Consider the following 23,306-nt stretch of genomic DNA (forward strand, 5'->3'; position numbering starts at 1 on the left):
ACGCACGCCTCTATGAAGAGGGAACGCAACACCCTGCTACAACTAAACTCTCCGTGAAGTGAAAGAGGTATGGACTGTAGGTGCGAGTAAGGATGACAACAGGCAGAATGTGGTACCGTTTACAAGGACTTTATTCCTTTACACGGTAATATGGGGAAAAGGGGCTGGACGGAACCAAAGCAAAGAAAGTAAATCTCAAAGCCCCCCCTCCTATCTTACCTGCCTAACCAATACTTACCTAATTTAGCACCACCTGGTGCCCTAACCAAAATACAGGGGGTTGTCCGCCCAGGTCTTACCTATTGTGCCTAGACAGCGAATATACTACGGGTATATGTATGCCCGCGGGCCTCTTGCCTAAGCACTCCCTAGGTGCCTTCCCCTTCCCCCCTGGGAACAAATGAAACAGGAGAACAAATAATTTCTCAAACAAACTAAGAAACTAAGGACATCAAATAAGCTCTATCTGAGCAACAAACTCACTGAACATACCAACTGCTACCAACAACTAACATAGTAAATTATCCACAGCCATCAGAACACTGGCTTTTATATAGCTTCAGAATGAATGTGTAACTGGAGACAGCTGTGTCTTGACGAGGGGGCGGGGTCAGCTCTCCAATTAGCCATGGAGTTGACCAATCAGCTGCTTGAAGGATTTCAGGAAGCCATTTCCTGAAAAAAACACATGCAAATACACAAACTACAACACAAACTGGGGAACGTAACAAGGACATATCTGGACATTAGCATACCTCTATCCACAAAGCAGATGTCATTCTCTTTTCTTTCCATGTTCCCCTTTTCTCTCTATCCTCAACGTGTTTGATCAGTGTGTCTAGGTCAGTGCTGCGACTGCAGGTAATTCTCTCTGTGCTGACAGTGGAGACAAAAAGCTCCAGGGTGACAGAACCCCCCCCCGTCTAGAAACCATGAAATGTCCTTCACCACAAAATGGCCAAGTGGACGACATGCGTAACAAAAGAGTGGAATGCACCTTGCCCTCTCTCTTTTTCGCTTTCTCTCATCCCCACTGTCATTCGAAGCGTAGTCCCAGGCTACTTCTATTCTCCGCAACCTTGTCCTTGTCCCTGAACCCTTTGGCACAGCGAGCAGTCTCTTTTTGACTTTCTGTTGTTTGCCTTGCTTGTTTGTCTCCTTGGACTCCATTTTCAAGTTATTGTTAAGTTAAACCGATTGGTTGATACCACAAAATGTAGTCAATATTTTTTTACATTTCTGCATTGCCATTCCCTGCTCCTGTCAAATGAGCAGCCAGCCTAACTTAATACCGTGCTCCCATTTGTCTGTCGATATCATACCAGACCGTAAAATAAACGGATGTGCATTCATCGATTCTCACTTCCACATCCACCTTTCATTGGCTCTCTGGTTCCCAGAAGGGCAGGCTGGCTTCGGGAATGAATTGGACACTGAATCCTAAAATGACCCCCAGACTCACAGCCACGGGCAGTTCTATTACACGTGTTTGAAAACAGGGCAGCGTTCAAATCCAAATAGACTGTGGCAATTGATTCTTGATCAATGATGGAATGATTCTAATCTCGCACGGGCGGGGGATCAATCGTGTTAATGTCCCGGGATTGGCTGAACTTAATTAGCTCAGGTCCCGGTCCATAGTTTATCTGGTGGTCTGCTTTTGGCCGGGATCGTTATGTGACCCCATGCTGATTCAGATCGACCATCGTTTCTCTTAGAATAGCAGGGCTAACGGTCCCAGGACAATGTCCAGACCAGCCATTTGATGTCAAGTCTCTGTCATGTCCTCTGTGTCAATCATTTCAGCCAGCCCTGTATCAACACACTGATCCATTCCTTTTCTGCTACCATCTTTAAAGAGTTTACGGTGTGTGTGTCAGACTCAAAGACGGAAAAGAAGAATGAAATGAGCTCTGAAATTTGTGTGTGGCATTTTGTTAGCCATTATTGTAACGGCACTGTCTACTATCACCCCAAGGAGCACCTATCTTCCTCTTCATCCTCCCCATCTTTGTTCTCTCTGTCCTTTTCCTGTCCACATCCTCCCCTGACCTCAGCCCTTCTTCACAGCAGTCTGTCTGTCCTCATTAAGCGAGGGGAGAGATGGAGGGAGTAGACAGAGGGAAGGAGTGTTCCCTGGGCCTTTTCCCAGCTCTCTTCCCAGGGGGTCTGTTTTTGGTGTCAAATAATAATTGGTGTGTGTGTGTGTGTGTGTGTGCGTGTGTGTGTGCGTGTGTGTGTGCGCGTGCGCGTGCGTGTGTGTGTGTGGAGAAGGAGTAGTACTGGTAGTCTGAAGAAACTGCACCGAGTCTGAAGAAAGCTCATGAGATACAGAGATGTTGTCAGGTTGAAAGAGTTTCTCTTGTGAGACTTTAGTGACGTAGTTGTCTGGGGTGTTCATTTGACTCCATTAATGATATCAAGATGGCGGAGCATGATGAGCCCTTAATCACTGGCTCTTACTGGAGCAACAACAGTTACTCACTAACCTTCACAAGTGGAAGTTACCATTTTACTACCCTCCTCCTGAGTTCTCTATCTCTCTCTCTCTCTCTCTCTCTATCTCTTCTTTTCTTCCATCTTTTCTCCCTCTTGTAATGGAACAGTCATTGGTATTTTTACTGGTTGATCCTCCCTCTTGGCTGGCACCCCCTCTGCCATCTTGTTTACCATCTGCTTGTTGCCCCCTGTGGGGTAGACAGCCGTCTGCTTCGGGGGGGGGGGGGGGGGCTGTCACATGATGCCCTCAGATTGCGGAGGGTGAGGATGACTCATTATTATAAGGGTCCCATTTATAGAATAGACTGAGTGACATAGAGGTAAAAACAGAGACATGGTGTATAATCAATGGTGAAAGGAGAGAGATGGGTGACATTGACATGTGGGTGACAGAGGAAGTCAGAACGAGAGGGAACACAAATCTCTTGTATCTTTTCGTCACCCCCTAGATGGATGCTGTCTTCTCCATCACAGAGCAAATCTGAGCAAATCTGTCAAACTCACAGAGCTGAAGTTATTAACCCTATGAAGACGTGTATACACACACACACACACACACACATAGCATTACACTGTAGTCGATCTGCTCTCTGTCCTTCCCCTCCCCATCTGATCGATGGCTAGAATGCTCCATTCTTTTCACCTCACTAACCTCTCCAAAGGAATGGAAGTGAAGTGGCTCATGAAATTGACCTGACACAATCAACCCCTTTTTCTGTCTCACTCTCTTTTTTTGTTCTCGTTTCCTCCCTTCCTCCCTGTCTCCCTCCCTCCGTCCCCGTCTCCCTCCCTCCGTGTCGCTCCCAGAGAGAAGATGACATATCTGGATCTGTCTTGCGCCTAATGTAGCATGATCTAATTCAGCTGAGATGGGCACACCTGGCATTAGATTAACCTGCCCTGGGCACACCTGGTGCTCTGGGGATTTGATTAGGCTGTGATGGGCACAGCTGAGAGAGAGGACACGGGGATTGGATTCTCCAGACAACTGGTACACATTGCAGGGAGAGCTGCTGTGCTGCTCTGCAGAGCTCATCTGTTAACTCATATACACACGGATGCACGTGCGCACACAGACATGTACACATGGAGGCACGCACGCACGCACGCGCGCACGCACGGAGGCACACACACACACAGAAGGTCTGTCTGTTGGAGTACAGATGCTGAGGCGTCTGTTTGTAACTACAACCAATGTCGTGATGATAGTGTAGTCCCTCCCCTTTCCACATTCACTTACATTCTGTGTCCTACTACTAACTCCCTCTATTCCTCTCGACTCCGGTTAACCAAGGCTCTCTAACACAATCTGCCTCTTAGCCTCAAGCTATCTCAGGCAGTATCACAATAAACATGCCCTCGCTCATAAGACTCAAACTAACACAGGCCTCTTTGCCTAGACACATTTAGCCTCCAGTAAACACAAACTTTCTGCATTCTCTCCTCCTCCTTCCAGCTAATCAGCTCTCCTGTGTTCTCTGCCCTGCCTAAGACTTCTGAATATAGATGTCAGATATGTACAATACCTATTCCTGTAGACTCCAGTGAGTGGCTTGTATAATATTCTACCAGTGTGTGATCTGTTTGGCTGTGATTGGTTCAGTACTGTATGCTGATAGGCTCAATGTATGGTGATAGGAGCACTGATATGAGTTTAACCAGAGAGGAAGAGGCGAAGCGAGAGGAGTAACTGGGCCCAAAATCTGTATATATATATATATATATAATGGATAATCTGTGGTTTAACACACATCCCTGCCTCTAGCTACCACCCCTCCCTCCCTCATCTCAACAGGTCAGGAGGTCCATGTAGCTGCTGGCTCTGTGTGTGTGGTTCAATCCATCTTCCAGCAACAGGTGCCGAGTGGAATCAGTATCGAACTCTGACATCGACAATGCAACGCAGAGAGGAGAGAGGGAGCAGGTAGGGCCAGTCATCAGGCGAGAAGCGAAGAGAGGAAAGTGCATTTCAAGACATCCATAGAGTAGAGTTGGCCTCAATGTTCCCTTAAAGCTGCACACGGGCGCGCAGCTCCCCCGGGACTGCCTCCCTCGCAGAATAAATTTCAGCCCGCACAGAGAAGCATGAGATTGAACTCCACTCAACTTTCTAGTTTTCCCCTTTAGTTAACACTATCAACGTTTCCCTCTACTGTGTGAATTGTGCTCAAATCAATGCAATATTAGCTACTGTCAATGCAACAACCTGAAGCAAAACAAAGTATGCAAGAGATTTTCTGTTAGGCAGAGCACATTGGAGTAGGATTCTATTGCATTTACAGGCATGACTCCGGTCCATACTGAGCTGGACTGTGTTTACAGCGTGAGGGGTTACGAGTAGATGCGCTTGTTTTGAGATCAAAGCGAGAGCTGCATGTAGCCACCTGTGCACATTTGTTCATATTCTTTGCTAGGTAAAGAGCTTTTTTTTATGTCTTAAAGGGGCAGTGTTGTATTTTGAGACAGGCTTTGATAAGCTAAGTAGCCAATAGGCAGAGGGTAGCATAATTTGTCTGATTCTCTATTATAATGGTGTGGGGAAAATAATGATATTTATTTTGTGAAGTGGTTTCTTGCATCAAAAAACAGAACATTTTCAGTCACCTCCTTGTCTGAAGGAGCAACAGGTTCATGTCAATCCCTTTTTTTTCAATGAATGTAGGCATTTTCTCCATTGTTTTCTATGGTAGGTCAACATTAGGACGAAATAGCGACGGTAGCGTACTTGGCCACTGGTATAACTGTAACTTAAAGTGGGTACAAACGCAGTGTTCACAGTAAACGCGCCAGAAGTTACACAGTCTGCGCTCATCAGAGCTCAGTGGCGAAAACAATTATGTGAACATTGGTTAGCCTCATCTCGGTTTTTTCAAAGATTACAATATGGGAAAAAAAACAATCTAGTAAAATAACATTCACAGATGAGTCACAGTAGGTTGTGCATGACTGATATGTACCAGTATTCAGTTGGCAACTGACTTCTGATATGATTTGCCCCTTTTTAAATGGCTCAATGATTGTGAATGAGATATGAGATCAAGCTCACAGACACGGTTCCCTATTGTTATTCCGAGCATGGCATATCTCTGCTCTCTCTGTCAGGGAGCTTTACATTGTCTCCTCTCTTCTCCCATAGCGCAGACAGGCCTTTTGGGGAAAACACATTTAGGTTCCCATGGTTACAGTGGATGTACTGAAAAGGTTTTTTTGTTTTTTTTAACCCTCTGAATTTTGCTTATTTACCATAGTAACATTCTCCTTCTTAATTTGTGCTCCTGGCACATTGTACTTCATAGTCATTTGTATGCAGTGCAACTCCAGCTTCCTCCCTAAATGTGTGGCTGAGAGGAGCTGATGGGCTTTAAGAAGAGGTTTAGCAGCCAGCTGTGTGATATAACATCCTCTAAAAAAGTAGAGAACAGACAACCCCCGAAAGGCCCTCCTCAAAGCAGCCTGTTATCAAGTCGCTCTGTTCCCAGAGACAGGCCTGTCTGCAGCCTCTTGTCTCAACCTACACTTCCAGCCAGAACAGTTGTTCCTGCCTCGCCTTCGTTAAAGCACTGCTACCCCCGCCGTCTCACCTCACGTCCTTCTTTAACAAGCTGTTTGTTCCTCGTTCGCTGGGAGAGGAGCGAAGTGGGATTCGCTAATCTCTGAATTCATTATCCGCCTATTACCATCCCCGGCACCTGGGTCCCGACAGGCACTCCTGTGTTCCCTCCATTCTAAGCACACATTTATAAAGTAGCGACTGACTATACTGTCTGTCTGTTTCTAAAACCCCACTCCCAGCTCTGTGCTGTCCTAGTGCCTATGCTCCGTCGTGTAAAACAAGAGCAGTACAATGGAATGGTGTCCTGTTTTTCGAAAGATGACACATGGCGTGATAAGGCTTTGTTTCTGTAGGGACAATGTGTTCTCCCCACATGTTAATGCTAATGTCTTGCTCAGTGATACATCACCCGCGGGCCGTTTACTATCCGTCTCGGGGGGGGGGGGAGCTGCTGATGTGTATCGATCGTGGACACACACACAAAAAAAAGAGGTAAATCAGCACATCTCCATGGTTATGGGGAGGTGGAGAGGGCGTAGGGGAGGGAGTCTGGAACGGGGCCCTGGCGTTTCGCTGTAGAGGCACAGAATCAATCGGTGCAGGATCAGAATCAATGGCATCGATGGCAATTTTTACGTTGGGTTTTGACAAGCTGATCCTCCGTTGTGGGCACTCTTGCACTTTATTGCTCTTCCTCACACACCAGCCCACCTCTGGCTGCAAACAACAATCCCTGTTCTCCAGGTTATTCACTGCTGACCATGGACGTTGTTTGTAATAGGTGACTACATCTGTCATACTGCATGTGTAATGTGTAGAGTTGTGCTATCCCCCACGGACTCTTCAATCCCCTCCATACGTACACTATTGAAGCTCTGCTTAACTAAGCATGGCCCTGAGAGTGATTTCTATCTCACCGGGGTGCACATTTGTCTCATCTGAATAGCTTTCATGGGATTTAATCGCTTTCCAATTGTGCTCCAAGATATAATGGCACATCAAGTGTGTCTCAAGCACTCCCACTATGCTGACATCAAGCCAATCCCATCCACACAAGGATCCGCTGCTCAGACAACATATATTCTTGTTCCCAGCGATGGGCCTTTGCCAGTTACCATTTTCTTAGAATGTTTTTATAGCCCTGGCAAGCTAGGTTACCCACCATGGTGACACCAGCAGTCCCAGAGGGTCACAGTGGAGCCAGTCTGCAGATGTTTAGCTCTGTGTGTGTGTGTGTGTGTGTGTGTGTGTGTGTGTGTGTGTGTGTGTGTGTGTGTGAGCCACCTCTCTAAACCAACAGTGCTGTGAGCGATTAGCCTGGCTCTGTCCTGGTTAATGAGGTCCTTGTTAAAGTTGGATGTCTCTGTTCCACCGTAGTCGGGGAGATTTAGCGCCAGTTCCTCAGGGAGAAGATGAACCCCACTGAGTTCTGCCCCAGCGAGCAGAGTAGTGATGCGTGGGTTAACTTATAACCCGCAGTCCCCGCGGTTATATCCTCAGGGCGGGCGGGTTCAGGATCGTTAAATATTGTGTGGATGAAGGGTGGGTTGAATAAAGAAAACAATACCTTCAAAAATCCATTCAATTATTGTGCAGTTTATATCTATAGGTCACATTGAGGTTTTTCTTTTATTATTTTAGTCTGTCTGGCATTAGTGCTTAAGCCACAGGATCTAACTGTACAAGCGCCAAATAGCCTACACGCCAATCTCCAAATGTATTTGGGAAACGGCAGAAGAAGCTCAAGTCGATCCACAGAGACAAAAAGGACAATGTCCGAGTTTTAATTCAGTAGAGAAAAGCTGCAAAAGGGACAGTTGAAAATGAAGAGAAGGGAGGGCCAGAAAAGGTATGTTTGGGAAAGATTTGGTGGAGTGTTAAGAGGATGATAGCAGTTATGCTACGTTATGTGTGATGATTGTGAGGCGCTATACAAATTTTACAGTCACAAGACAGGGACCTCAAATAGGCCGATGGCACATCAAGGGAACTGTAGCCCACTGTTCAGATGGGTTAAATGGAAACTGAAGTCTGGACACTGACCGTAGGTCTATAATTTCTCACATATTAGCAATTGCGGGTGGGTGCGGGTGAACAAACAGCTTACCCGCGCACCATTAGAGCAGAACACTGACGATGGCATCATGTGGTCACAGGAAACACTGCCTGCCTGCCTGTCTGTCTCACTCTGCAATGCCCCCAAGGGAGTTTGTGTTGTGTGTGTGTGTCTGTCTCTGTTTCTGTGTGTGTCCTTGTGTGCATGCTTAAATTTCATCTGTGTGTGCGTGTGCATGTGTGTGTTTTGAATGTCTGAGTATGGGGCAATGATACCATCAGAACTACCGTCCTCACCTCATCCCCTCACTGTAGAGCTCTGCATAACATATGGCTATCCTCAATACTGGGTCAAGCAGATCTGGCTCATTTACGCCAGAAGTCTCCATGATGTGTCTCCAACATTCTTTTGATTTCAGTTGTTATTGAAGTAGCTTTTGGATTTTTCAGAAAAGCATTAGAAACAACGATGAAGTCATAAAGTCTGTGTTTGGTTTACAGCTGTCTGGCTGAACTTAAAATGAGTTTCTCCTCATTACTCTGTTTTCTTCCTGCTTGACTGGGAAGGATGGTCTCCAGAAGACACTCTGTTTCCAAGCCCGTTCTAACGGTAGTTCCAGTAGCTCCGAGACAGGGGCGGTGCTGTACACTATACATAATGACGTGTCACAGAAGCCATGCTACCTACTTGCCCTCAATAATGGTGTCTGCCAAAGCAATGAATAATGGAGGATAATGTTCCGTGTGTCTGCATGCCACTACCATTCTCTCCTGCCACTTTAATGAATAATAGATCCCCTGTTTCTTCTCCTCTCTCTCTCCTTCTCTCTTTCTTTAGGGACTGCAAGGAAGGGACGAGGGGGCAACGAGCTGCATTAGAGGAGTGAGGGCAGTCTGAGGGCAACAGGATCTGAAAAGGAAGACTTGGCTGATATAGAGGAGGGAGTAGGTAACCCCAGGACTTAAGGGGGGGGGAGTGGGAGGAGGGGGGTTAGGTGCAGCGCTGGACTGCAGGACTGAAGGACTGGATGCTAGCCTCCGTAGGCCCCAGCAGGTCCCAGCTCCCACAGAGATGGCCTCCAACTTCAACGACATCGTCAAGCAGGGATACGTCCGCATGCGCAGCAGGAAACTGGGGGTGAGTGGAGCCCCAAACTGAACTGGGGGTCTTTTGGGAGTCTCCGTCCTTAGCGAGGGGGGTGTGTGTGTGTGTGCTTCTGCATGTCTTTTAACTGTCTGTATCTCATGAAAGAGAAAAGAGAAAAGGAAGTAATGGACGATAACGGCCTGTTTTGTGCTTCGCAGTGTAGTGACAGTTTGTTGGTTGATGTATTCATTGATTTTCTCTTCACCTCTGCTTCAAGCCATGAATATGAACATGAAGTATACATATCTGTATGGTAATGCATATGAGTCAGTGCTGAATGACGTACATCTGGTTGTTGGAATGAGTCTTTTGGGGATGAGTCAGATGAATTATGTCAATGAACACAAATGAAATGCTTTAATTATACACTTATGAATATTAGTCAGTATGGCACAGACTGCCTGATTTACATTTGACATTTTAGCCTCCCGTATTTCTGGTCATCATAACGACTACGGAGCACAATTTATCTGCTTTAGTTGTATTGATTCTCCTCGAAACTGTAGAGGATTTTCATTCAGATATTTATTCAGAGAAAATTCTCCTTTAAACGGCTCGTTTTGGTTTCCCTCATTTCGAAGTATTGTTTTGTCTGTGTTGGCGTGAAGCCAGACTGAGGTGTGTCCTCACACTGAGGTCAAGTCCAGGCGTTATCAGAAGGAGACTGATAGCACGGAGGTGGAGTGATTGTGACGCGTCGTGTGTCAGTAGAATAATGAACTGGCTTCAACCTGTTCTGTGAGAAAACGCCTTTATCAGACGAGGAAAGTATACTGTCTGGTGAGAACACACATTTGTATGGCTGTTCTGTGTGATCCTCTCATGGTTTTCTTCGTTTTCCCCATAGAACCATTTATGGTTCCAGGTAGAACCTTCTGGTGGCGAAAGGGTTCACTTGGAACCAAAAATAGTATTAGGAAAGTAGTTTGTGCATTAGTGGTTTAATCCTGCGGTCGTGTTTCTGTGCTCAGGGGTAAAGATACAGGCTTAGTGTCAGTGTGGTGTGGCAGTCCTCTGTAATGCACAGACTCAGTTACAGACACTGTAGTTCTAAGGAGAGATTACCCATGTCTGTATCTCTCTACCTACCCAGAGGAGACAGTGGACTACACACACACACACACACACACACACACACACACACACACTGGTTTCTCTCTCAGCTGGTTTTGGCCCAGTATCTCTTATTGTGGTGTACATATATGTTGATTTAAGACTTGGAGCCTTGTTGGATAGTCCCGAAGAGACCATCAGGCTAACCCCTCTCTTCTATCCCCTAACCATACCTACTGTCCTACCACCTCTTCCACCCAACCGCATACCTTCCTGCACGCTTTCTATCTCTGTGTCGGTCTCTCTCTCTCTCTCTGTCGGTCTCTCTCTCTCTCTCTCTGTCGGTCTCTCTCTCTCTCTCTCTGTCGGTCTCTCTCTCTCTGTCGGTCTCTCTCTCTCTGTCGGTCTCTCTCTCTCTCTCTGTCGGTCTCTCTCTCTCTCTCTGTCGGTCTCTCTCTCTCTCTCTGTCGGTCTCTCTCTCTCTCTCTCTGTCGGTCTCTCTCTCTCTGTCGGTCTCTCTCTCTCTGTCGGTCTCTCTCTCTCTGTCGGTCTCTCTGTCGGTCTCTCTGTTGGTCTCTCTCTGTCGGTCTCTCTCTCTCTCTCTCTCTCTCTGTCGGTCTCTCTCTCTCTCTCTGTCTGTCTCTCTCTCTCTGTCTGTCTCTGTCTGTCTCTCTCAATTCAATTTCAATTCAATTTTAGGGCTTTATTGGAATGGGAAGCATATGTTAACAATGCCAAAGCAAGTGAAGTAGATAATAAACAATAAAAATTAACAGTAAACTTAACACTCACAGATGTTCCAAAATAATAAAGACATTTCAAATGTCATATGTACAGTGTTGTAACGGTCTGCAAATAGTTAAAGTACAAAACGGAAAGTTAATAAACATACAGTGCCTTGCAAAAGTACTCATCCCCCTTGGTGTTTTTCCTATTTTGTTGCATTACAACCTGTAATTTACATTTCATTTTTATTTGGATTCCATGTAATGGACATATACAAAATAGTCCAAATTGGTGAAGTGAAATGAAAAAAAATAAACCGACATAAAAGTGGTGCATATGTATTCACCCCCTTTGCTAGGAAGCCCCTAAATAAGATCTGGTGCAACCAATTACCTTCAGAAGTCACAGAATTAGTTAGATTGCACACAGGTGGACTTTATTTAAGTGTCACATGATCTCAGTATAAATACACCGGTTCTGAAAGGCCCCAGAGTCTGCAACACCACTAAGCAAGGGGCACCACCAAGCAAGCACCACGAAGACCAAGGAGCTCTCCAAACAGGTCAGGGACAAAGTTGTGGAGAAGTACAGTTCAGGGTTGGGTTATAAAAAAATATCAGAAACTTTGAACATCCCACGGAGCACCATTAAATCCATTTATTAAAAAAAAAATGGAAATAATATGGCACCACAACTGTAACGGTTTTCTTCTGGTGAAAGAGAGGCGGACCAAAATGCAGCGTGGTTAGTTTTGTACATCTTTAATAAAGATGAAAGCACAACAATCTACAAAACAAGAAACGTGAAAAAACCAAAACAGTCCTATCTGGTGCCACAAAGACAGGAACAATCACCTACAAAACTCAACACAAAACAGGTTACCTAAATATGGTTCCCAATCAGAGACAATGACTAACACCTGCCTCTGATTGAGAACCATATCAGGCCAAACATAGAAATAGACAAACCAGACACACAACATTGAATGCCCACCCAGCTCACGTCCTGACCAACACTAAAACAAGGAAAACACACACGAACGATGGTCAGAACGTGACAACAACAAACCTGCCATTAGAGGGCCGCCCACCAAAACTCACGGACCAGGCAAGGAGGGCATTAATCAGAGAGGCAACAAAGAGAACGAAGACAACCCTGAATGAGCTGCAAAGCTCCTCAGCGTAGATTGGAGTATCTGTCCATAGGACCACTTTAAGCCGTACACTCCACAGAGCTGGGTTTTACGGAAGAGTGGTCAGAAAAAGCTATTGCTGAAAGAAAAACATAAGCAAACACGTTTGTTGTTCGCCAAATGGCATGTGGGAGACTCCCCAAACATATGGAAGAAGGTACTCTGGTCAGATGAGACTAAAATGTAGCTTTTTGGCCATCAAGGCAAATGCCATGTCTGGCGCAAACCCAACTCCTCTCATCACCCCGAGAACACCATCTCTACAGTGAAGCATGGTGGTGGCAGCATCATGTTGTGGGGATGTTTTTATCATCAGGGACTGGGTGGGAACCTGGTCAGAATTGAAGGAATGATGGATGCTGCTAAATACAGGGAAATTCTTGAGGGAAACCTGTTTCAGTCTTTAAGAGATTTGAGACTCTGGACGGAGGTTCACCTTCCAGGACAATAACCCTAAGCATACTGCTAAAGCAACACTCCAGTGGTTTAAGGGGAAACATTTAAATGTCTTGGAATAGCCTAGTCAAAGCCCACACCTCAATCCAATTGAGAATCTGTGGTCTGACTTAAAGATTGCTGTACACTAGCAGAACCCATCCAACTTGAAGGAGCTGGAGCAGTTTTGCCTTGAAGAATGTGCAAAAATCCCAGTGGCTAGATGTGCCAAGCTTATAGAGACATACCCCAAGAGACTTGCAGCTGTAATTGCTGCAGAAGGTGGGGTGAATAGTTATGCACACTCAAGTTTTCTGTTTTTTGTCTTATTTTTTGTTTGTTTCACAAGAAAATATTTTGCATCTTCAGCCATGTTGTGTAACTCAAATCATACAAAACCCTCCCAAAATTATTTTTTATTCCAGGTTGTAAGGCAATGAAATGTCAAGCGGGGTGAATACTTTCGCAAGCCACTGTACATACTGTACGGATTGTATTTACAATGGTGTTTGTTCTTCACTGGTTGCCATTTTCTTGTGGCAACAGGTCATAAATATTGTTGCTGTGATGGCACCCAGTAGATATTGGAGTTTATCAAAATTGAGTTTTCAAATTCTTTGTGAATCTGTGTAATCCAAGGAAAATATGCGTCTCTAATATGGTCATACATTTGGCAGGAGGTTAGGAAGTGCAGCTCAGTTTCCACCTCATTTTTTGTGGGCAGTGTGCACATAGGCAGACCTGGCTCTCAAGAGAAGACAGGCTATGGCGGCCTTTCTCAATAGCAAGGCTATGCTCACTGAGTCTGTACATAGTCAAAGCTTTCCTTCAGTTTGGGTTAGTCACAGTGGTAAGGTATTCTTCCGCTGTGTACTCTCTGTTTAGGGCCAAATAGCATTCTAGTTTGCTCAGTTTTTTTGTTGTTAATTCTTTCCAATGTGTCGAGTAATTATCTTTTTGTTTTCTCATGATTTGGCTGGGTCTAATTGTGTTGCTGTCCTGTGGCTCTGTGGGGTCTGTTTGTGTTTGTCAACAGAGCCCCAGGACCAGCTTGCTTAGGGGAATCTTCTTCAGGTTATTTCTCTGTAGGTGATGGCTTTGTTATGGAAGGTTTGGGAATCACTTCCTGGTTGTAGAATTTAATGGCTTTTTTCTGGATTTCGATAGTTAGCGGGTATCGGATATTTTTGCATGCAGTCTCAATTTGCTGTTTGTCCCATTTTGTCAATTCTTGCTTGATGAGCGGACCCCAGACCACACAACCATAAAGGGCAATGGGTTCAATAACTGATTCAAGTATTTTTAACCAGATCCTAATTGGTATGTAGAATTTTATGTTCCTTTTGATGGAATAGAAAGCCCTTTTTGCCTTGTCTCTCAGCTCCTTCACAGCTTTGTGGAAGTTACCTGTGGCGCTGATGTTTAGGCCGAGGTGCGAATAGTTTTTTGTGTGCTCTAGGGCAACGGTGTCTAGATGGAATTTGTATTTGTGGTCTGGAAATTTGTATTTGTGGTCCGTCTTTGAAACACCATTATTTTTGTCTTACTGAGATTTACTGTCAGGGCCCAGTTCTTTCTGTCTGTCTCTCTCTCGCTGTCTCTCTCTTTCGCTGTCTCTCTCTCGCTGTCTCTCTCTCTCACTGTCTCTCTCTGGAATCTTGTCACGACATGATTTTTCAGGCCTTATTTTCTCCTCCTTCATTTCTGCCTCTTATTTCTCTTATTTTCTTTCTTTTTAGCCATTCATCATCTCCCTCTGTTTTCTTCTCCTCCTCGCTGCATCTCCTTGCAGTGAGCACACAAAGTGAAATCAGAGGCCTTCACTCTGTCATTGTTTAAGTCGCTTTTCCCCCCAGGTGTTCTGTATTATGAATTTGTATAATAACAACACAATGCCATAAACTCTCGCATATGTGGCACAAATGCTATTTACAGCCGTGTTCCTGCTTATCCTCCAGTTCTGCTATGTAATGTGTGAGTCCGCATTAGCAGTTGAAACCAAGCCTGTGTTCTGTTAGAAGTTTTAACGCTAGCTTCAATGGACAGCCGCCCAACTGGCCATGTCTCTCTGACACCACAGCTAGCCTGATTTTGAAGACTTCTAAAGACTATGGTCCAGTTGGTGGTCTGGCTTTCATCTCTGAAACAATTCCCTGATATTGTAGTTGTAGTTTAAATTTTATAAAGCCCTATGATTTTGGGGATAACATTCCTCTGTGTTTGCTGAATGTTCTTCTGTGTGTCAGTGAGAGGAGGACATGGTAAAGGGCTGTGATTGACAGCTGATGGTCCCAGAGAAGCGCTGGACCTGCGTGTGATAGTATAGCACCCAGAAGCTGTCTGATAGCTGTCTGCTGCAGCCTAGGCCAGCATCCCGGAGACGCCTCTTCACTGTTGACGTTGAGACTGGTGCTTTGTGGGAACTATTTAATGAAGCTGCCAGTTAAGGACTTGTGAGGTGTTTGTTTCTCAAACTAGACACTCTAATGTACAGTGCCTTGCGAAAGTATTCGGCCCCCTTTTGCCACATTTCAGGCTTCAAACATAAAGATATAAAACGGTATTGTTTTGTGAAGAATCAACAACAAGTGGGACACAATCATGAAGTGGAACGACATTTATTGGATATTTCAAACTTTTTTAACAAATCAAAAACTGAAAAATTGGGCGTGCAAAATTATTCAGCCCCTTTACTTTCAGTGCAGCACACTCTCTCCAGAAGTTCAGTGAGGATCTCTGAATGATCCAATGTTGACCTAAATGACTAATGATGATAAATACAATCCACCTGTGTGTAATCAAGTCTCTGTATAAATGCACCTGCACTGTGATAGTCTCAGAGGTCCGTTAAAAGTGCAGAGAGCATCATGAAGAACAAGGAACACACCAGGCAGGTCCGAGATACTGTTGTGAAGAAGTTTAAAGCCGGATTTGGATACAAAAATATTTCCCAAGCTTTAAACATCCCAAGGAGCACTGTGCAAGGGATAATAATGAAATGGAAGGAGTATCAGACCACTGCAAATCTACCAAGACCTGGCCGTCCCTCTAAACCTTCAGCTCATACAAGGAGAAGAATGATCAGAGATGCAGCCAAGAGGCCCATGATCACTCTGGAGGAACTGCAGAGATCTACAGCTGAGGTGGGAGACTCTGTCCATAGGACAACAATCAGTCGTATATTGCACAAATCTGCCCTTTATGGAAGAGTGGCAAGAAGAAAGCCATTTCTTAAAGATATCCATAAAAAGTGTTGTTTAAAGTTTGCCACAAGCCACCTGGGAGACACACCAAACATGTGGAAGAAGGTGCACTGGTCAGATGAACCAAAATTGAACTTTTTGGCAACAATGCAAAACGTTATGTTTGGCGTAAAAGCAACACAGCTCATCAACCACAACACACCAACCCCACTGTCAAACATGGTGGTGGCAGCATCATGGTTTGGGCCTGCTTTTCTTCAGCAGGGACAGGGAAGATGGTTAAAATTGATGGGAAGATGGATGGAGCCAAATACAGGACCATTCTGGAAGAAAAACCTGATGGAGTCTGCAAAAGACCTGAGACTGGGACGGAGATTTGTCTTACAACAAGACAATGATCCAAAACATAAAGCAAAATCTACAATGGAATGGTTCAAAAATAAACATATCCAGGTGTTAGAATGGCCAAGTCAAAGTCCAGACCTGAATCCAATTGAGAATCTGTGGAAAGAACTGAAAACTGCTGTTCACAAATGCTCTCCATCCAATCTCACTGAGCTCGAGCTGTTTTCCAAGGAGGAATGGGAAAAAATTTCAGTCTCTCGATGTGCAAAACTGATAGAGACATACCCCAAGAGACTTACAGCTGTAATCGCAGCAAAAGGTGGCGCTACAAAGTATTAACTTAAGGGGGCTGAATAATTTTGCACGCCCAATTTTTCAGTTCTTGATTTGTTAAAAAAGTTTGAAATATCCAATAAATGTCGTTCCACTTCATGATTGTGTCCCACTTGTTGTTGATTCTTCACAAAAAAAATACAGTTTTATATCTTTATGTTTGAAGCCTGAAATGTGGCAAAAGGTCGCAAAGTTCAAGGGGGCCGAATACTTTCGCAAGGCACTGTACTTGTTCTCTTGCTCAGTTGTGCACCGGGGCCTCCCACTCCTCTTTCTATTCTGGTTAGAGGCCGGTTTGTGCTGTTCTGTGAAGGGAGTAGTACACAGTGTTGTACCAGATCTTCAGTTTCTTGGTAATTTCTCGCATGGAATAACCTTAATTTCTCAGAACAAGAATAGACTGACGAGTTTCAGAAGAAAGTCTTTGTTTCTGGCCATTTTGAGCCTGTCATCGAACCCACAAATGCTGATGCTCCAGATACTCAACTAGTCTAAAGAAGTCCATTTTTATTGCTTCTTTAATCAGAACATTAGTTTTCAGCTGTGCTAACATAATTGCAACAGGGTTTTCTAATGATCAAGTAACCTTTTTAAAATTATACACTTGGATTAGCTAACACAATGTGACATTGGAACACAGGAGTGATGGTTGCTGAAAATGGGCCTTTGTACGCCTATGTAGATATTCCTTAAATCTGCCATTTCCAGCTACAATAGTCATTTACAACATTAACAATGTCTAGACTGTATTTATGATCAATTTGATGTTATTTTAATGGACACATTTGTTAGTTTTCTTTCAAAAACAAGGACATTTCTAAGTGACCCCAACTTGTGAACGGTAGTGTATGTGCATACCAAAACGCATATAAGCATACCACATGCCTACACAGATTCAAGCTATGCAAATATATACACACTCCCTAAAAAAAGCTACCATGTGCACGAATTCACACATACTGTAGACACTGTGTATAAACACAACATTTATAATAGTTCCTCTGTCCATTTATTTTATCACATACTTAGCACACTGTCTGCATAGACCAGAACAAGCACTCAAACACACTATATTTTTTCCATGTCAAATGTGTACCCAGACAGTCACCTTCCTCTCCTGCCAAAACCCTGCCAGTCTACTGCCACGCTGGCCTAGTAAGGCTGGACAGCTGGCCTCGCCATCTCGGTCTCTCCTCCATAGCTTATAAGAGCTGTTCCAGACCACTGCTCTTCTTTGCGCTGTCCTCCCCCTCCTCTCTCCTTCCCCCCTATCCGCTCTTCCTCCTCCCCTCCAGCTCTCACTTTCACTCTCCCCAGAAGACCCTTGACTTCCCCAGTCATCTGGGCAGGCTAATTAACTCTCTCTCTTTCTCCCTCATCTCCTCACTCTACCTTTCCCTTTCAGCCTCTCCCTCCTGCTGTGTGTCAGTTAAATTGCAGCAGTCCAATCAGACTAATAAAAGGCTGTTTAGCATTCTGCTTCCGTTGGCGCTGTACTAGCTGGCTTCTCCTCGCCTCTTCTAGGGCTCGGTGGAGGAACGGCCCTAATTGCTTCGCAGCCATCCCACTTGACTGTGTCCTGTTTTATAAGCAGGCCGGGAGGAACATCATAAGACACTTTACTGGTGAATCAACAGACGAGCCAAGGTTGATCAGGGAGGATGGAGAAGTTCTGAGGAGATCTGGTTTAGGTAATCACAATGTCAGCGAGGACGTGTTAAATGTTTAATCCCACCTGAAGAGAGCGAGGGCTGGTTTGAACTGATTGACTGACTCCGACTCACTCAGACTGGGCAGAACCTTGTGGAATAACAGCTCGGTATCTTTGTCCTGATCTCTCCTGGTTTTGACCTACCATCGTGTGTCTAGTCTAGCAATGTCAGTATGATCCTGTGACTTTCCACTGTATAAACAGAGCCGACTGTATGATGCGTAGATTGCCTCTAGCTAGATATTACACTGACACACGACGGATCTGTGGTTTTGTTTTCCTCACCACTTGTATCTGGCAGCGGTTGGGGAAAATTGCAAGCGAAACCTCAGAACGTTGTTTTCTGAAGTTCAGGCAATCCTAATGGAGTTAGGTCAAACTACTGTTTTGATGGGAGGGAGAATGATGTTGAAAATAACAAGCATCAGAAATCAAATGGCTCACTTTGAGAATCAAGCAGAATCCCTTCACCTCACAATCCCCCTGCCTCTCTGAGCCCGTTCCCACAGCTGCAGTGACAGATCTATCTCTCTCATCTATCTCTCTCCTCTATTTCCGTCTCTCTCCTTTTTCATCCCCCGTTCTTATTTCTTTACCTGAGCCAGCTTCCCTGAGGAGCCAGTCATGGTGAGCTTCCAATGGGATCAGCTTAGAACGTTTGGATGCTGATTTATGTTTCCCATTCAGATTTCTAGGTGAATTTAGGTAAATTAGTTTTGAATAAGATGGTGCCAATCATTCCCATTAATTTTCTATTCAGACCTGCACATTTCTCATATTCTGAACCACACAGCGTGTGTGTGTGTGGTGTGTGTGGTGTGTGTGTGTGTGTGTGTGTGTGGTATAATAAGCTGGACATCAGCCTGGTGTCAACCTGTTACCGTTATTAGCCGGTTAATCCTGGGATCAGGCCGGGGTGGGGCTCGTCCCAATTGGGCTGCTGTGACAGGCAGGATCTCCTGGGAGCTAGGGGGGATTAATGTAGGCTAACTGCCTCTGGCCCCTTCTGGGGCAGTCGGGAGCCAGAGATGAGGAGGAGAACCAGGGTAGAGCCAATTAGACTGAGGAGGGCAATCTGAGTGGATTAGCAGAACGACTGTACAGGGAAGATGCATTAGTGGTGCAGGATGTAGTTCATGTGTGTGGGGATGTGGGTAATGTATTTACACACTACTCTGTATGTGGATTGTTGTGTTCCTGTCAGTGTGTCTAAAGAAGAGCTCAGATATCACTCTCTGAAAGGGTTCTTAAAGGGGTGTAATGGCTGAGATATAGATCATTGATAACCCTTATGAATGCTGAGCCCACTCTCGGTAAGTGTGTGACTTGACTTTTCACATTCTCTTATCGGTCCCACTGGGGAGATCGATAGTTCCTTACTCATGCCCTACTAATGCAAGGTTCTCTGGCTCTCACTCACTCACTCACTCACTCACTCACTCACTCACTCACTCACTCACTCACTCACTCACTCACTCACTCACTCATGCAAGCATGTCTCCCTGCCTGGAATATCAATGGCAACCTATAAAATACTTCCTTTTCACTGTTAAGAAATGGCATGGGAGCAGGGACATTTGGAATACAATGGGAGACTATCTCCACAAATCTCATTGTTACAGGCACCTTTGCTTTCAACAGATAAATGTGGGGACAAAAGGTCTCTCTCTCGCTCTTTCTTTATCTGTCTTTCTGTCCGTGGTGGCCAGAGTAATTCTCCCTGTAGAGGTGCTGTCAGGACCTGTGCTTTTTGACGTGGCTGGGTCAGTCTGTTTAAAATGCATTAGGCCTGGGTCGACAGGGCAGGGAGCATGGCTCCTCTCTTCTGGGGGACAAAGACCCTTGAAATTGGTGACAGCAGAGGTGGATAAGGTGGCTGACCTGTGACCTTAGGTTTGCTGCGCTCCGTCAGAGGTGATGGAGTGTGTGTGTGTGTGTGTGTGTGTGTGTGTGTGTGTAGATGGGCTGTTCCTGACGCTGAACACAGTATGATCAGAGAGACACTGAAATAGATTTTGGATTGCTTCAAAATCTTTTTTTTTTGAGGCAAGTTAGGCTAATACATGACTATTCAGTTCTGTACGATGTGGCGCCCATCACTTCCTCATATTTAATGAGCCAAGGTATCGGAGCAGAATTAACAGCTCCCACTCCTCTCTCCCTCTCTCTCTCTCTCCCTCTCTCCCTCTCTCTCTCTCTCCCTCTCTCCCTCTCTCTCTCTCTCCCTCTCTCCCTCTGTCCCTGTCTACCATATCCTCGGTTTCACTCTCACTCTCTTTCTTTGTCATCTATGTCGATGCTCCTCCACCCACTAGCTTAATTACCAGGCTTCATAGTCAGTTTGCCTGGCAAGGCCTGATTGCTCTGAGCACTGGAGCTGAGGGCGGGGAAGAAGGGGGAGAACGGAGGGGGGCACAATAGTGGACTGCAAGATTGCCAACACACACACGCACACCGGTCCAATGAAGCACTGAGCCAATTGGTTTGGGACAACATTGGGGAGAATCCGGAGCTAGATGGCAGATACACAGAGGTAACTCTCCATTGAACAGCTTAATATCGTTAAGACATAATGGAGTGGTGAGCACCTGCTCTCAACACGCCGTCAGCTATCCCACTGAAGGTAGCGTTTTCATCCCGCTGACGCAGGATCAGACAGGCAAACGGCGATAGAGGAGCCGAGGCCATCTTTTTGAAGGCTCCCTTTCTCAGAGCAACGCTTTTTCCTTTCACCATGTCTCCATTTGAGCTCCCATTACGGTGTGTCTTTGTTGATGGCGCTCTTGTTTAATCTCTCGATAAATACAATTGCATATTTAATTGGTCCTGTTATCTCTGTCACAGTGACACCGGTGTATGTCTGTCTACAGCAGTGAGACATTGTCACTCAGTTCGGGGTCTTTGTATTCATTATACTAAGTCAGTGCACTAAGGGATTTCACTGGCTCTGTGGCCCCTAGCTAATCAACAGGGATGTGATAATGGGTTAGGGAAAGCGGAATGTGGGGATTGGCATAGGGATGGCTGGCCGTTCCGTACTGTACGGTGCAGGTCCTGTGGTTGCCCTGGCAACAGGAGGTTTGCTTTAGAAGGACAGTGGAACATCAATCAAATAAAGGCCCTGCCTTTTATAACAGATAAGGGGGATAAATGCCACTAAAGCAGTAGCTATCTTATTGGTGTGTGTGTGTGTCTGTGTGTGTGTCTGTCTGTCTGTGCCTGTTCGCATTACTGCGATGGATTTCTCATTATTCCGTCAGGAGAGTTTGTGTCTTTGTCTGCCTCTTAACTCAATATCATATGTATAATAGAATAAACAGAGTTTGACTGATGACAAGGACCCGGAGCGCTCCTTCTCATTTTCTACCTGTCTCGTTCCCTCTCATTCTCTCTGTGTCTCTCTTTCACTCATTGCTAATCACTAAATGCTATTTTGATTTTCTTCTAACGCTTCCTGGTTAATTGATCAGGTAAACCAGAGACAACCATTGTGTGCCTGCTCTTGATAGCAAAAGATTGTAAATCGTTATGCTTGAATGGGGTGTATATGGTCCAAATTGACTTGCTGTTGGGTGGCTGGTTGCAGTATGTTAACTGTTGTTTTTGTGTTGAGATTTACCGCCGCTGCTGGCTGGTGTTTAAGAAGTCGTCCAGTAAAGGACCACGCAGACTGGAGAAGTACACTGATGAGAAGTCCGCTTACATCAGAGTCTGTCCTAAGGTACGAGTGCTGCATGATAAGTCACGTTTCAATTGGCAAATGTCAGTTTGAAGGAGGATGTCTGTGTGCGGCGTGTATGGCATTACTGTGAGTGGGTGATACACATATATAGTGGGGCAAAAAAGTATTTAGTCAGCCACCAATTGTACAAGTTCTCCCACTTAAAAAGATGAGAGCGGCCTATAATTTTCATCATAGGTACACTTCAACAATGACAGACAAAATGAGAAAAAACCCAGAAATCACATTGTAGGATTTTTAATGAATTTATTTGCAAATTATGGTGGAAAATAAGTATTTGGTCAATAACAAAAGTTTCTCAATACTTTGTTATATACCCTTTGTCTTTTCACACACTGTTGCTGGTATTTTGGCCCATTCCTCCATGCAGATCTCCTCTAGAGCAGTGATGTTTTGGGGCTGTTGCTGGGCAACACGGACTTTCAACTCCCTCCAAAGATTTTCTATGGGGTTGAGATCTGGAGACTGGCTAGGCCACTCCAGGACCTTGAAATGCTTCTTACGAAGCCACTCCTTCGTTGCCCGGGCGGTGTGTTTGGGATCATTGTCATGCTGAAAGACCCAGCCACGTTTCATCTTCAATGCTCTTGCTGATGGAAGGAGGTTTTCACTCAAAATCTCACGATACATGGCCCCATTCATTCTTTCCTTTACACAGATCAGTCGTCCTGGTCCCTTTGCAGAAAAACAGCCCCAAAGCATGATGTTTCCACCCCATGCTTCACAGTAGGTATGGTGTTCTTTGGATGCAACTCAGCATTCTTTGTCCTCCAATACCAATGTCTCCAATATCTTCTTCTGGATCATCCAAATGCTCTCTAGCAAACTTCAGACGGGCGTGGACGTGTACTGGCTTAAGCAGGGGGACACGTCTGGCACTGCAGGATTTGAGTCCCTGGCAGTGTAGTGTGTTACTGATGGTAGGCTTTGTTACTTTGGTCCCAGCTCTCTGCAGGTCATTCACTAGGTCCCCCCGTGTGGTTCTGGGATTTTTGCTCACCGTTCTTGTGATCATTTTGACCCCACGGGGTGAGATCTTGCGTGGAGCCCCAGATTGAGGGAGATTATCAGTGGTCTTGTATGTCTTCCATTTCCTAATAATTGCTCTCACAGTTGATTTCTTCAAAACCAAACTGCTTACCTATTGCAGATTCAGTCTTTCCAGCCTGGTGCAGGTCTACAATTTTGTTTCTGGTGTCCTTTGACAGCTCTTTGGTCTTGGCCATAGTGGAGTTTGGAGTGTGACTGTTTGAGGTTGTGGACAGGTGTCTTTTATACTAATAACAAGTTCATACAGGTGCCATTAATAAAG

The 23,306-nt window shown here is 45.1% G+C and overlaps 1 protein-coding gene across 2 annotated transcripts in view; it reads left to right on the top strand.

Moving 5' to 3' along the window:
- Nucleotides 1–23,306, top strand: part of LOC135504707 (docking protein 4-like) — a 54,601-nt gene that overhangs the window by 19,909 nt on the left and 11,386 nt on the right. The window contains exons 2-3 of one of the 2 annotated variants that reach the window (XM_064923504.1): nucleotides 8,946–9,245; nucleotides 21,866–21,973. In XM_064923504.1, the coding sequence (XP_064779576.1) occupies nucleotides 9,180–9,245; nucleotides 21,866–21,973 (174 nt within the window). In that variant the 5' untranslated portion in view covers nucleotides 8,946–9,179. The remainder of the gene's footprint in view (nucleotides 1–8,945; nucleotides 9,246–21,865; nucleotides 21,974–23,306) is intronic. The other variant, XM_064923515.1, reaches the window with a different exon arrangement.

Source organism: Oncorhynchus masou, chromosome 2 (assembly GCF_036934945.1).
Source record: "Oncorhynchus masou masou isolate Uvic2021 chromosome 2, UVic_Omas_1.1, whole genome shotgun sequence".
NCBI classification, from domain to species: Eukaryota; Metazoa; Chordata; class Actinopteri; order Salmoniformes; family Salmonidae; genus Oncorhynchus; species Oncorhynchus masou.